The sequence below is a fragment of the Chroicocephalus ridibundus genome, chromosome 7, assembly GCF_963924245.1.
Source record: "Chroicocephalus ridibundus chromosome 7, bChrRid1.1, whole genome shotgun sequence".
Lineage (NCBI taxonomy): Eukaryota > Metazoa > Chordata > Aves > Charadriiformes > Laridae > Chroicocephalus > Chroicocephalus ridibundus.
In genome coordinates, this window is record NC_086290.1 from 58,249,534 (window position 1) to 58,263,814 (window position 14,281).

The following is a 14,281-nucleotide window of genomic DNA, read 5'->3' on the forward strand; positions in this document are numbered from 1 at the left end:
AATAGCCATTTTTCTCCCGTGCTGAGGGACTGGGCATGGTTCTTGCCAGCTCTCCTTCCCTCCTCCTCGCCTCAGGTTGGCACTGGCCAAGGGTGCCGCTGGGGAAGGAGAGGCGGCCATGCTCTCCCCAGGGTTTGGGATGCCCCGGCACGGCCCCGGCACACCAGGCAGGGTGCAGCGGGAGCCCTGCAGCCCCCAGTGCCCCACAGCAGGGTCCCTTAGTTTAACCCACCCGCAGCATCGCGGCGTGTCCCACCAGAGGCAGGGCACCGGGCCGGCCAGACCCTGCCCTGGCTGCAGGGAGCCACGTTCCCATGAGCCGGACACTGCTCCCGCTGGCCTTGGGGGTGGTGCAGGCTGTGACAGGGGATGGCGGTGGTGATTTAGGAGAGGAGGAAGAGGGTGCAGGTTTGCCAGTCAGTGTGGATTCTGCCAAGAGAGAGATGTGCACAGTGATTTCTGGTGTCTTGCCTCCCCACTGTCCCTCTTCAAGCAACGCTGCCATCGGAGATGTGATGTCAGTCCCACTCCTGCACCCAGTGCAGCCCCCGAACATCTGCCTGCCCTGGGAAACACTGAGCCCAGGTTAGACAGTCCAGCCCACAGCTCAGATCTCCTCCAGGCTTCCCCGGAGACCTGCTGCCTTCCCGGGGACCTTGGGGTAGCCCCGAGACCCAGAGCCCTCGCCGCTGCCAGCCGTACGCTGGGGAAACGCCACTCACCTCTCACTGCGTGTTGTCCAGCTCCTTTTCCTTCTTGTGCGACTTCGACTGGGGGTTAAAAGAGAGAAAACAATGATTCTTTTACAGACCTGCCCCTTTCCAATGCCAGGGAAAAATGTGGTTGAACAGCGATTTCTAACCCACAACGTATACACATATTTTCAGACTAATTTGAGGGGAGCTGTTTTCGTGTCCTAGGAAAGGCCATGAAACATCCCACGGTCACGGAGATGTCCTCAGAAAGCAGAAAAGGGGATATTTTCCAGTTTGCTAGAGCACTGGTCTGCCCCTGCTTCCCTTAAAGCAATGTGAATGCTACCAGATATTGGAAGATCTGGGGATAAAGGGAGGGAATAAAGCTATTAACGGTAAGTCACGTGGAAGATCTCTGTTATTTAGGAGCGGAGATTCTTGGGTGCCAGTCTCTGACAGTCTCAAGGGCTCAGGACTCCCAGTAGCTCAGGAAGGCGCCTGGTCGCTCCTCAATATAAATGTTGTTTGTGTTACAGCATCGTTACCCACGCACACATCCACCCTCACACCCCCGCAAGGGCCTCCGCAGGGGAGGGACGTGCTATTACTTACAGGCTCCGGTTCAGCATATTTGAATTTCTTTTGCTTGTAGTAGTCCCGTCCTTGGAGAAAATGCAGCAGGAGCAGGTCGCAGAGGACAGAAGCCTTAAATCAAAGCGCAGTTAGGGTCAGGGCTGCCCTCCCAGCTCACCTCTCCCACCTTGTGCTTCCAGCTTGTTCCGCTTTGCCCTGCAAATTAGGGTCACTTCTACTTCAACCCACAACGTGGCAGCTGCTAAAGCGCGTACAGCCCATGGATGTCCATTTGTGTCAGAAGTAGCATGTTCTGGGTCCAATAACGGGCAATTAAAGTCAACAGAAATGAAGTGTTTCCACTTTAGGCATATGCAGAGCGCAACACCCTTCAGGTCACGCTGAGGTCTTTAATGACCATAACCAAACAGGATGCTCTTTTTTGTCGTGCATTAAATACTGCCCGTCACCCCCAACACCCCCTCAACACCAGCCTTAACTTGAAACTACCAAGATACCAAAACACGGCCCTGCGACGGAGGCCTGCCTTCCCCTCGCTCGGCAGGGCAGCAGCTCTCGCTAGCAGAATCCACATCAGCCAGTGGCCGGCAGGAATCTATTTTCCAGCGCTAGCGAGGCAGGAGAGCACCTCCTTTCCCCCTTTCCCCGTTGCCTGAGTGGGAACCAGTATTTCCCTGCGGCTCGGGGACACTTCCCCACGGATGCCACAAGCAAGGAGAATAATTTGAGCGTCTCCATATAGAAGCTGGAAATATCTGAACTTACCACTCCAAAAATACCAATTCCAGAGCCGATTGTGGTCATGGTCGGGATGATGTCAAACTTGCCTGCCTGAAGAAAATCGGAGAAAATAGGTGATACGTTACAATCAGCCCGAGGGGGGGGAAGGGGTGCCATAGCTGTATGTGGGGCTCAGCTAAAGCGCCTTGCAGCAACCCAAACCACAGCCACAGCACAGAGGCAAACAGCAGCTGGGTAAGAGCCGGTTTTAAGCTCATTGGTGAAACAGAAAAATACGGTAGGTAGGTTTTAGGCTGACATAAACTGAAATCACTTTGCTTCCTGTATTTTTCATTAAAAAAAAAAAAGGAGGGGGGCGCGGGAGAAGTATGCCCTTTAAATACTCCCAGTGGGAACACAAGGAGCCTTCTCTCTCAGTAGGAATAGAAAAATAGAAAAATGCAAGCGTTCAGCTTTCAGAAATATCAGCAAAAGGTTTTAACTTTCCACAGTCGTCCCCCCCGAGCCCATCATGATGGGTTTTTTTGGACAAAACTGCTGACCGAACTGCAGCCGATAGGTGTGACCTGTGAAATGGGCTTTCCCTCCATGTTCCCTTCCCCGGCACTTCCCAAGGGCTGCTGTGAGCGGGGCAGCACCCGAGGAAAACGCTCACACTGGTTTTCCCAGCCCCTTCCTGAGGACATGGCACTGCCACCCCGGGGATCTGGGGGTGAACCCAGCACCTGGCCACCCTTACCTTGCCATTCACCAAAATGTCGAACCGGATCCCAAACACCTTGTAGAGCGTCCTCTTGTCCATCCCGCCTTCTTTGTAGTATTTGGCGTATCTGTCCGATGGGATGGTGAGCGTTAATGGCCTGCCAGGCTGTCTAACAGCCCCCTGCAACCCAACAGCATCGAGGTCTTGGCGGGCTGCGGAGCAGGACAAAGATCTGGGGCTGGGCTGTCGTGGACCTGCTCCTGACCCTCTCCTTAAGCCCCCACAAAAGGAGCTGGGCTGTTGGCACCTCTCCCCTCTGTGCCTCAGTTTCCCTGCCTGAAAATTTGAGTTAAAGCTCCTGCTCGTGCTGATACCTGATGTCCCCAAGTGCTGTGTGACAGGATTAGTGCAGCACTGGTGGGAGCGTCGCACAGAGCAGCAGTTAGAGCAGCAGCTCGTGCCAAAATGTCACGCTGTGGCTGAACGCTTTGAAGCGTGGGAACACGCGAGATGGCCCCTGCACCATCTCCAGACTTTGAAGGGGCTTCCCGAGAGCTCAGCTGAGCAGGAGAGTCTGCAAGGGGGAGGAGATGTACAGGGAATGGGGTAATTTTGAGGTCAAAGGATGGGTTATCACTTTTCTCATGCCATGCTGAAGAGAGCACTGCTGTCTGGCACTGCAAAGGTAGCGAGTATTTTGGAGAACAGTCCCTGATCTTTCACCGTCCCTTGAGTGCTGTGGGATCCTGAAAGATGTCACCTCTGAATTCTGCCTGGAGAATTAACAGGGGTCTCCTTACCTGAAGTTGAAGCCCGGTGAAACGTTACTGTCGTCGTTGTAAAGGCCGTGGAACTGGTAAATGGGTTTGCAGTAGCGGACGGGCCAGTCGAGGTCGCAGTTCCAGTCTATGGTGATGCCCACCACTCCGCCCTGCAGCCGAGAGGGGAGTCACGAGGTTGCCCCTGCTTGGAGCTGGCCTGCACGGAGAAACGCTTTCCCTCCTCATACGTGGCCTTTCTTGATGCTATGAGGTGTCCTGGCTCTCCAGGGTACACGGACTCCACCGCTGCCTCAGCTTTGTGCCCGATACATCACCCCACGCGGACGTGCTCGCTGCTGCTCTAAGTGCTGGATACACAGCTAAATTCATGCCCTCTTGTTCCAGATCAGCACCCCATGCCCAAGGCATGGTCCTGAGAAACAGGACTTGTTTCTTGACTTCGCTTAGCTAATTTTGCCCATGAGATTCGCCTTTCCTGTGGCTTAACCCTGCCATCAAACCATTAACGTCACAGGGAAAACCAAAGGCAATTTAAGACGGTCATAGAGGACGGTGAAACGAACCCATGAAGATCAGAAGAAAACCTCCTCTAAGAGAAGTGGCCACCTGCTAGGAAATGAAGCGGTCCCTCTTGAGCTCATCTTTTAGCACCTTTAATATACGCAAGCCTCTGATTTAATTTACTGCCTGGTTAAGGCTCTGCAGTGCAGCAGTGGCGGATACTCCTGCACACCACCCCGGGAAGCGAAGGGCAAGGCTGCATCTCGCAGCCGGGGGAAGAGGCTGCATTTTGCATTGTGCAGTGACCAACATTTGACCGTCCGGCCGAGGTTTCCGAGCTCAATCGGACGGGATTTGGCCACACAGCACTAGTTATTCACTGCACAAATTAAGACAAACGGAACCCTGGATTTACTTCCAGCAGGTCAAATCTTGTCAATCTTACAGGGGAGTTTCCAAGAAAGGCTTAACTATTAGCCCATGTCCAAGGAGATTCATAATCTTTAAGAGCTAATTCTGACACTGCCTTGCGAGTCCTTGAGAAAACAGATCCCTCATGTCTCAACAGCCTGGGGCTGATTGCTCTGTCGGTGTCCCCCTCCCCAGGTCAGCAAGAAACGTTTGCAATTTAAGTACCTTAACAGCCAACATGGTAAAATTCTGACCGGATTCCTTCACTATGTATCCCAGGTCAAACACAGGGCACAAGGAATCGGTGACTTTGTGATAGGTGCATTTCTTCAGGTACTGTTTGGTAACGCTCTCAACCAGGTTGCGCCTGTGAATGAAAAGCGAGGGAGAAAGAGTCTGAATAACCCAATAATTTTTGTGGGAAAGGACCTCTGGAGGTCCCTGGACCAACCTATTGCTCAAAGCCGGGTCATGTCAAAGCTCAGGGCCTCGTCCTCCTCCCCGACATGCTCATCAGACCCCACACATGGAGACCAGGCCCCTTCCCCCAGCCCTGCCTGGTTTCTCCCACCCCATCAGCAACTCATTTCCCCAGAACCTTCTCCTACAGAGAAAGCCTCTCTGCTGTTTTCTTTCCTGCAAGTGTTCTCCACCTCTGCTTTGGGTCTGATGCTGTGCCCGCTGCCCAAACCCAGCACACGTCTGCCTGTCCTCACCTCTTCTAGCAGCCCCCTCTCTCCATTCCTCGGCTTTGCAAACCCCCCCGTGGCCTCCACCATCCCACCCAGCTGCCTCTCCCCTTCGCACGTCGGCTCATCCACGGGCTCTGCCGTGCAATCCTCCGTGCACCAACAGTTTTCATCTAGGAAAGCTCACGGACAGTGCATCCCACAGCTTTTACGTTTGGCTGGATTTTGCTATCTCCTCCAGAAAGGGTGAAAACGAAAGGACAACGTCTTGCCTTCCACCCCGCTCTGCTCTTTTGCCTAAAAATAGTCTTTCTGTGAAGCCTCCCCGACACAGATGGTTTTGTAAGACTTGTGCCTTGCTCAACCCCGTCCCATCGTTTATGTCAGCAGTTAGTCAGCGGCAGTGATCAAAGGCAGGAAGTTTCCCCATGACCCCATGGCTGCGTCTCAGCCCCCGCGACGGCAGCCAGCCCGGCCGCCCTCACCTCCAGGACCTGCGCTGCCCCACTGTGTCCCCTCGCTCAGGTTGTCACCTCTCCTCGCTGCCAGTGGGGGATCCCCTCTCCCAGCCACCTCTTGGGGTGCGGCGTGAGGTCGGCTCGAGACTTTGCCAGGGCATTTAACCTTGGCTACAGCGCAGGGGCACGATGGGCTTAGAGAGGAGAAGCCGCTGCCTATCAGCACGAATAGCTTCTGTTAATTTGTTCCAAATCAGATACATAATCGGTGTCATCACAAACCCTCTTATGTGTGCAGCTTCAGCCGGCGGCACTGCTTCTGCCTGGAGGGGGCTGCCCCTATAACCCATTGCAGAAACAGGTGGGAACCGTGATGTTAAGAGGGGCTTCTGCTCATTTTTGGGCACCAGGCTTGTCCCGGCTGCTCGTACCCCACTGTGCCATGTAGTATTTTACTGTTATCTTCAGGGTGGAAAAAGGAAAGGAAAAATGAAGAATCAGAGAAACTGTATTTTCGTGTGCACCGTGCGAGGGTAACTCAGGAGACATTAACTCCAGAGAATTTCTCTCCTGTAACCAGAGCTACCAGCTGAGGTGGGACAGATCTGGGGGGGAAATGCCTCAGTTCCTGCCAGCTAACCTGGGGATCAGCGCAGCAGTTAGAGTAGTCCTGGGCTCGCTGGTGAGGGACGGCATCCTCTACATCAAGCATCCAGGTACACACACGGTTTCCCCTGAGGGACACGGCTGGGGGAACCGAGCAGAATCCATCCCCCCCCCAGACCTCCCCTTACCTGGACACCTTGAACCTGGGGAAGGTGATGCTGTTCTTGATGAACATGGTGAACTTCTCCGCTTCTGACAGCAGGGCAGGGCTGAAAAACACAAGCGTTGACACGCGTCCATCACTCAGCCCTCCAGCCTCCAGGGCAAGCCCCATTTGGTGGAGGTTCGTCCAAACTGGGATGAGCAGGAGCCAGAAAAACTGGTGATCTCATCCCTTCCCTTTCTAAGTGAAAGATGCCAACAAGGTTGAGAAAAGCCCCAGGGAAGGATGGAAGTGCCTGTTAGGGGACAGAGAAGGAGTTAGGTGCTGGGATTTCAGTTAAGAAACCCTAAAAGCACAGTGAGGTGGCTGGAAGAGAGCTCAAGGACCTGCATGCTTCCTTGGGCTCCTTGGTGGACCCATATCAGGGGTGGAAAAGGGGGCAACAACATCATTCTTACCTGGGAACATGGTCATCAACTTCAACGGGGCACCAGCCAAAGATCTCGCAGGTCTTCACAGAGCTGTTGAAATGCACACACTTGCCCGTCATGAGCCCTGTGGGGAGGAGAGAAGGATGCTCGCACCCCTGGATACTGGGAAATCCCAGCCTCACACTGGGACAGATGGGATCTGGTTGGAGCTTCAGCCCCGCCATAGACATCCGAGGCACAAAATACTCAGGGCTTTGGTGCCCCTTTAGAAAAAGGGGAATTGACTGTGGCCTCTCAGCGGTTTCTCTTGCACTGTGGTACAGGGGAGCAGCTGGGCATTTTTCTTGCTAAAAACACACCTCAGAAAAAGTCCGAGCTGAGAGAAGGACAGCAGCTCGGGGGAAATGGTTTAGTCTTGATTAACCTTTTGTTGGCAGAGCTGTTTGCAGCTCAGATACCTTTCAGAAGAGGAAAGCAGGACCAGCCCAGGTGGGACCTCACCGGCTTTCCCCAAACCCCACGGGCTGCTGGTCCGGAGCAAATCCCCTGCCAGACTCCCCAGCCACTCGGCTTCACCGGAGTACGCTGTGCTCGGCGTGTCTCACCAGAAACGCCGGTGCCGGAGCCTCGGGGCCGCGTGCCGTACCTTGTCCTTGGCGGCTGTATTTCCCTTTGCTGCAGTCGGAGTCCCGCGAGCAGGGCCCGGCGTCCGGCAGCTGTTTGGAGAAAGCAGGCAGCCGCCTCTCAGCATCTCACCCTGCGCTTCCCGTCCCTCTGTCCCTCCCGCCTCCCCAGGCAGCCTTTTCCTTGTGGGAAACGCCACCCGGCTGCAGCCAGCACCTCGTCTGTGCACCACTCCCCAACCAAGGAGGTCCAGATTAAGCAGGAAAAAGGGGCAATTTCTTTTTTAAATCCTGGGCAGAGGCTTTTATTTAAGCCTCCAGTCTGCTCTGCTTGATCATCTCAAAGGGAAGAAAATTTAAATAGATGCTGGCTGTTTTTCAGCAGAATAAAAGCCTCCACATAGCGCTCGCCAGCCAGGAACGATAATATGGGGCCAGGCTCAGGCTTTTACTAAACCCCTCAGTGTCAGGAAAACTCCTTCCCCAGTGCCACCACCACAACCCCCTACATTACAGAAGCTGAGGCCGCTGAAGGAAGCCAGTGCGTTTACCTCTGGGCAGGTTCCTTGTTTCTGTCCAGGGGTGACAATGAAGTTGGTCATCACCACGAACGAGCTGTCCCCCTGTGGAGACACAGCCAACGAGCTCACAGCCGGCACGGCATTTTCTGATGGAGTCTCCGTGAGGAGCCTCTCCCTGGGGCAAGGGGTAGGACACCCAAACCACCGGCACACGTCCAGGCAGACAGGACTTTTCTCCCTAACCTTGGGTCCTCCACCCTCCTCCATCGCAGCTCGGGAAGCTGGTGGTGGCCCTGGGGAGCTGCAGTGCCACCAGCCCCAGAGACAGTGGAGGACCCCTCTTGCTGCCCAAGATCGTCTGGAGGCACTGGAGGAGCCTTGATCTTTTTTGGAGGCAGCCTCAAAGATACGCCATCAATCATGGTGGGACCCAAGCACCAAATGCTCCTCAGGGGTGATATGTGGGCAGAGGTTTGTGGTGGGAACAATCTGCTTTCCACCACAGGGACACCATGCATGGTTAGCCCATGGAAAGCCTACACCGAGGAGCCCATCTGCGCCCCGGCACGTGGGGAAAAGCAGCTGTCAGGACAAAAGCAACCCCCCCCAACCCACCCTGCCTCCTTACCTGGGCTGGGAAAACATAATCCACCACATCCCAGATGTGAGGGCCCATGACACTCTCGTTGGTCAGTGTCAAGCCTTTCAGCTTCACCGAGACCGAGCTGACGATGCTGTCCTGAGACTGGTAGCCCTTCTCATAGAGGAAAACCCACCTGGATAGGGAAAGACGGTGGGGTGAGCGTGGCCACCGGCATTTATCTGCAGGAGGCCGAAGACCCAGCACGTCACTGTGGACTGGGGCTTCTTCTACCAAGTCTCACCTGGGGGTTTATTTGCCAAATTCCCTCCAGCTGGATGAGGGATGTGTTGCTGAGCTCTCCCACCTTTTGCCTGAGGCATGCGGTAGCTGCAGGACCTGACTTTCCCAGTGGGACGATTTATTTTGGGGACTGGGACACATTTTATGGTTGAGGGTGTGTGAAGGCTGGTGGAGCAGGGTTGCCATCGTCCAGTTGGGATTAAAGCCTATGGTGGGTTTGCAGCTTGCTGGGCTCGGTGACCCACCTGGACCCTCCTGATCCACATCGTAGGCACTCTCCAAAAATCAGTGCCTCCAGGGCCAAGACAGGGATAAGTCTGGACACAGCTCATGTCCAGGGCCACCGTTCCCCATCCAGCAAAGGCAACCACGGAGTCATGGCCCTGGGTGCAAGTGGGCTGTGGGAGCAGGGTTGGGGACACTGCTGTGGCCGGCACGGGGCTGTCCCTGTGTTTCCCAGCCCATCGCTCAGCCATTAGGGCCGGCTCCTGACACTATTTAACCTATAGCATAAACAAGCTGCCGCTGGATTGACTCTGACTCAGGGAGGCTATAAACATGGGCAAGCAACCATTTCGGGTAGCGCTCCTGGCGGCGCGGACCGTTCCCGGCGCTAAAAAAGGAGTGATCTGGTCTTTGTCCCCGCCGCCACGGGCACCGGTCCCGCTGGCCGTGACAGAGGCAGCGTGTTCCCCATGGGACAGCCCGTGACACCCGCCCGGCGTGTCAGCCCGTCTGCGGGCACCCGACCGATGGGTGTGGGGGCAAGCGGGGCAACCCCAGGTGCTGCCCAGGGATCTGCCCTACCTCTTGGATGCCGGACCTCTTGGGGACCTCTTGGGGACAGTGCTTGTTGGCTTGCAGCCCCATCGGCATCCCGGGACAGGGGGTGAGGGGACCTCAGGGGTGGCATCTGCTCCAGTACCTGGGGATGGGAGCAGATGCCACCCCAGCTGGGACCCCCAGCTCCAACTCCTCCAAGGCAGAGGGCCACACTGGGTTACACTGGTTACACTGGTTAGCTTCCCCGATGCCCTCGAGGTTGCGGGCTGGGCAGAACCATGGTGCAGTGTTTCCCTAAATCTGCCTCCAGCGCAGCCTCTGCCGCTGCCACCTCATCCCTCCCTGGCAGAGGTGGCTGCGGTCACCCCACTGTGACACAGCCTCCCCAGGGCAGGGCAGGATGAGGCCCCGACCCCGCCGCCGAGCCGTGGTCACGGCAAACAAGGTGTCATTTCCCCATCGTGTTGTAAATGCCGTATCAAGCCCTGCCCAGGTGGTGAAAGTCCCCTGGTGTCACTCCCCGATGTGGCAGAGTCACCAAGCCCTCTTCCCTCGCCGGCTGCATCCTGTGGCTCAGCCCGCAGCCTCCTCGCGTGCGAGGTTTTCGGGAAACGAAAGCCAGAAAGCGATGTCCAGCCGGGGAGCTCCTGGCATCGCCTGGCCAGCAGCGATAACACCTTATCTCAGCGTATGAGCAGAGAGAAGAGCTGCTCCCCAAGGGTAACGCCAGAGCTCTCGGCGGGGTCAGCCCCAGGTCCCTCCTCTGCGCTGGTGGCACTGTCACGCATCCCTCCGGCACCGCCATGCATCGGCACGCATCCCCACGAGCATTCCAAGGGGAACCAAAGCCGGGGTATTTGTAAATAAATAAATATCTGCCTGCCACACTTGCTTTCAGAGAAGAAAAAATCTCAAGCATCGCGGCTCGGCGCAGGCAGGGAACCGGCAGCAGCGTGCAGGCAGCGAGGGGATGCCAATGGCCGGTGGGGCTACGGGCAGCCGCGCTCACAGCCCGACCCCACCAAAACCGCAAAAACTTAGGAATTAACAGCAACTTTGTGCCAACCTGCTCCCCTCTGCCCCTGCCCCTGGCTGTCACCCCCAAGCTGGTGCTCTTTGTGCCCCCTCCCGGCTGCCCGTCCCGTTTTAGCCGGGTTGCTTAAGCCACGTTTCCTTAGGAAGCTGCGCTTTGAGCAACCACCTCTGCCGGTTCCCCATCCGCAGGAGCTGCCCCGGCCGGGTTTGCTGGAGCCCTGGGGCTTCACGGCCTCAGCCCTTAGGAGAAACACCGCTGCTCCCAGTAACACCAGTCCGGGCCAGTACAAAACCCTTCGCAATGCAGCAGCCTTGAGACCTTGGCTCAGCAGCAGTTTGGGATGAAGATCACCCTTGTGAGCCAAAGCGCCGGTGAGCAGGGTGGGAGCCACGCGGGGGGTCCCACGACAATCCCCTGGGAAGCTTTTCCCCCTTTCCAGGGCATCTGGGCTAAAAGCCGGGATGGGCATCGCTGCTCCCCGCAGCTACTCACGTGCAGTGAGCCCTGGGGGCTGCTGCCTCTCCTTTGGGCTGCACTAGGTGCCCTGCACCCCCAAAATACCCAATTTTTTTCCAGTTCGTGGCCAGACACGCCCTCTCCCTGCCAACCTCCTTCCCGATGGAAGCGTGCTGCTTTCTCTCTCTCGAGGGCTGAGCCCACAGCAGCCATAGGGGCACACCAAAGATTTTTTTGTCACTGCTATCGATGGTCACATCCCATAGCACAGCACATCGTCCCACGCCGAGGGGACAGGGACCGAATGGCCGTGGCAGGAGCAGCAGTCCCAGGGCACCCAAGGACACGCATCGCGAGCCCGCCTGCTCCGCTCCCTGCCTTTTTAAGCAGCTGCTCTTGCACTGCGGCTGCTCTGGGAGCTGCCTCCCAAAAGAAAAGCAAAGCAGGGATTTGGAGCCAGGCTCCATCCCGGCCCCAGCCGCTGGGCTGGCTCTGCCTCCCCAGCAGAGCGGCGGACGGGGAGATTTATGGCCCTGTCTCGAGCCGCTTGGGTCTCACAAATCACCGCGCTGGCCCCAACTGCCTCTTCATTAATGTAAATGCAAATAAAAATAACAACAGATTCTCAGGCCACCGTCCAGCAGCTCGAGCGGGGTTTGGAAGCGTCTCAGCGAGGAGCCAGGGCCCCGGCGCGCGGAGCGGGGCTGGGCAGGGATGAGCCTCGAGCCGCACAGGCAGCAGCTTCTGGGGAGGACACGGGGACGGCGTGGCTGTCTAGAAGACCCACGGTGGGACACTGGGCAGCAGAGGAACAGCCACAGCCAGGGAATGGGATGCCATGAGCAATAACCCCCCCACAAATTGGGATACAGGATGTATGAGCCCCTTTGTCTCTGTTGCATTTTAACCTGGTGGCAAAGCATTAACTCGGTGGAAAGCAGGCGCCGGGGAGCCTTACCCGATGATGTACGCCAGGACGATGAGCTGGATCAGCCGGAAGGTCAGTCCCACCTTCTTGTTCCTCACCAGCACCATCCTGGGGGTGTCATACTCGAAGAGGAAGGAGGACACCTTCTCCATGCACTTCTGCCCCATGGCTGCGCCAGGGCTGTGCCGCAGCCTCCCGCCGCTCGCCAGCTGTGCCGTGGGTCGGGCCGTGCCCGCCTCCGCTCCGGCAACTCCTCTGTTTGCAGAGAGGAGGGAGGGGGAAAAATTAATAATAAAAATGCTATCTGCGTTGCTCTGTGCACATCTGGGCTGTCGGGTTTCCTCCTCTGCGCGGGGACGGGGTTTCCTCTTCCTATAAGCCCTGGGCTGGGAGCAGACGGTGCCCTACATGGTCCGGGGGTGGGACGGGGTGCGGGAGGGTGCAGGGCCACCCCGCTGCCGAGCCCACGTGCCACCGGCACAGAGCCGCCCACCCGTGGGGGATGCACCCTCGCCCGGGCAGGGGCCCTCCCCGGGGACAGAGAGGCTGCGGGAGCCACTTGGGACCAGCAGGGACCACGAGGCATCCCTGTGGGCAACAGTGGGATGGAGGAGATGGTGGGGGCCCCAGGAGAGGATTTTCGGAACTGGGGTTAGGGTATCATCTTTTGTGCCCCAACAGCCACCTCAGGCTGCGGGTCTCCCGTTTCTGTCCCCAACCCACGTCCTGCTCTGTCCCCTCAAAAGCTGCCCCAGGGAAAAGGGTCAGGAAAGGGGAGGTTGGGGGCACCGAAGCCCCAGCCCAGCCACTCGGAGCCGACCCACAGGGCAGCCGGGCGCCCGGCTTGGCCCCCTCCCGCCGTGAGGCCGCCCAGCTGGGGCTTGGCTGGTTCCCAGCGCTTGCACGGGGCCGGGGCGGGCGCGTTTTGAAGCATTTTCAGCATTTCCAGCATTTCCTGAAAGGCACGGCCGTGAGCGCTAGCCTGGGTCACAGCGAGGGATGCTCGGCCGGGTGGCGCAGGCACCGCTTAAAGTGAAGATCACCGAGAAAGGGGCTGGATTTGTACGTGCCAGACTGAAATTTGGGGGACAGTATCATTGCAGTGGGAAGCTTTAGTGGGGGTTTTGTCTCCCCCGCTGGGGAAAGCGCAGAGGCTGTGGATGGGGAACCCTGTACCCACACTGCGTCCCACCAGGAAACCCCCAGGGCACAGCCCCACGGGGGTGAGCTCTTTGCTGGGGAGCACTGGGGCTGACCAGGATTGTTTCTGGGGGAAACAGATGATATTTCCCCAAAAAACCCCACATCTCGTCAGGTTCAGGACTCCCTGCCAGGATGGGCTCCATCCCGTGAGCCCCAGTTCATCCGCAGCCTCCCGTGACCTTGAAGGAGGCGCTGGCTGCCCAAGGCCACCGAGGCCGGGACAAGGTCCCTCTCTGCAGGGGAAGATGTTTTTGGAAAGATGGAAAAGTTTAACCTGCTGGGATAAATCTTTCCTTTCTGGAACATTTCTTTTAACATCATCACCTTTCATCTGCAATTGCCCATCACTTGGCATCGTGTTGACCTGTCAACTCAGTACTTTACAGACCTGACAACCGCGAAACGAGTGGAACAAATTGATTATCTTTGCTGGGCAATAGGGAAAACAGGGGAAAAAAAGCAGATGAACTGCTTATCCAAATCGTTTGGGCATACCACGGACCTTGGGAATCAAAATCAGATGATCCCACGTTACAAGTGACACGACACCATCCCAACGCCCCAGTCCTCAGCAACATGGAAAGCTGTCAGCCGGGGAGCCAAAAGCAAATACAAAATGCTGATGCTAATCATATAAGATTGAAGGCTGATACCGCTATTGAGCGGAGCAGACAAACCTTATAAGCTTAGATATCTGTCAGGAGAGAGGCAAATAACTTACTGTATGAAACGAGGCCTTTTAGGGAAGGCTGCTCACCCTTGCCAAAGCCATGGGGATAATGAAAATAGGACAGCTAAATTTAACAGCAAAATGACTTGTAAAAGAGTCACTTCTAACCTTCTCTCTGGTACTTGGAAGTCAATAAAATGGTTATAGCATGGCTTTAGCTAAAATACTTTCCATTGGGAGATAATATGCATCTCCCATTTTAGTATCTCTTGGAGCCACGTTGCAGATGGCGAGTGGGGCCGGACCCCGTGGATGCGGCCGGGGTGATGCAGGGAGCGGGGGACCCCAGCATGGGACCATCCATGGGGCCTGGGTCTCCTCCTGCCGCGTCCAGGCTGCCAGCA

The 14,281-nt window shown here is 56.7% G+C and overlaps 1 protein-coding gene across 1 annotated transcript; it reads right to left on the reverse strand.

The window, feature by feature from the left end:
* On the reverse strand, nt 1-12,343 carry P2RX1 (purinergic receptor P2X 1). The gene is made up of 13 exons (XM_063341334.1): nt 12,035-12,343; nt 8,547-8,694; nt 7,949-8,020; nt 7,421-7,490; nt 6,802-6,898; nt 6,369-6,449; nt 4,653-4,794; nt 3,534-3,664; nt 2,770-2,860; nt 2,055-2,120; nt 1,308-1,400; nt 723-770; nt 1-429 (listed from the first exon to the last, which is right to left on the reverse strand). The coding sequence occupies exons 1-12, from the start codon at nt 12,169-12,171 to the stop codon at nt 726-728; spliced, it is 1,173 nt and encodes a 390-aa protein (XP_063197404.1). The 5' UTR covers nt 12,172-12,343; the 3' UTR covers nt 1-429; nt 723-725.
* Nucleotides 12,344-14,281: the final 1,938 nt, after the last annotated feature.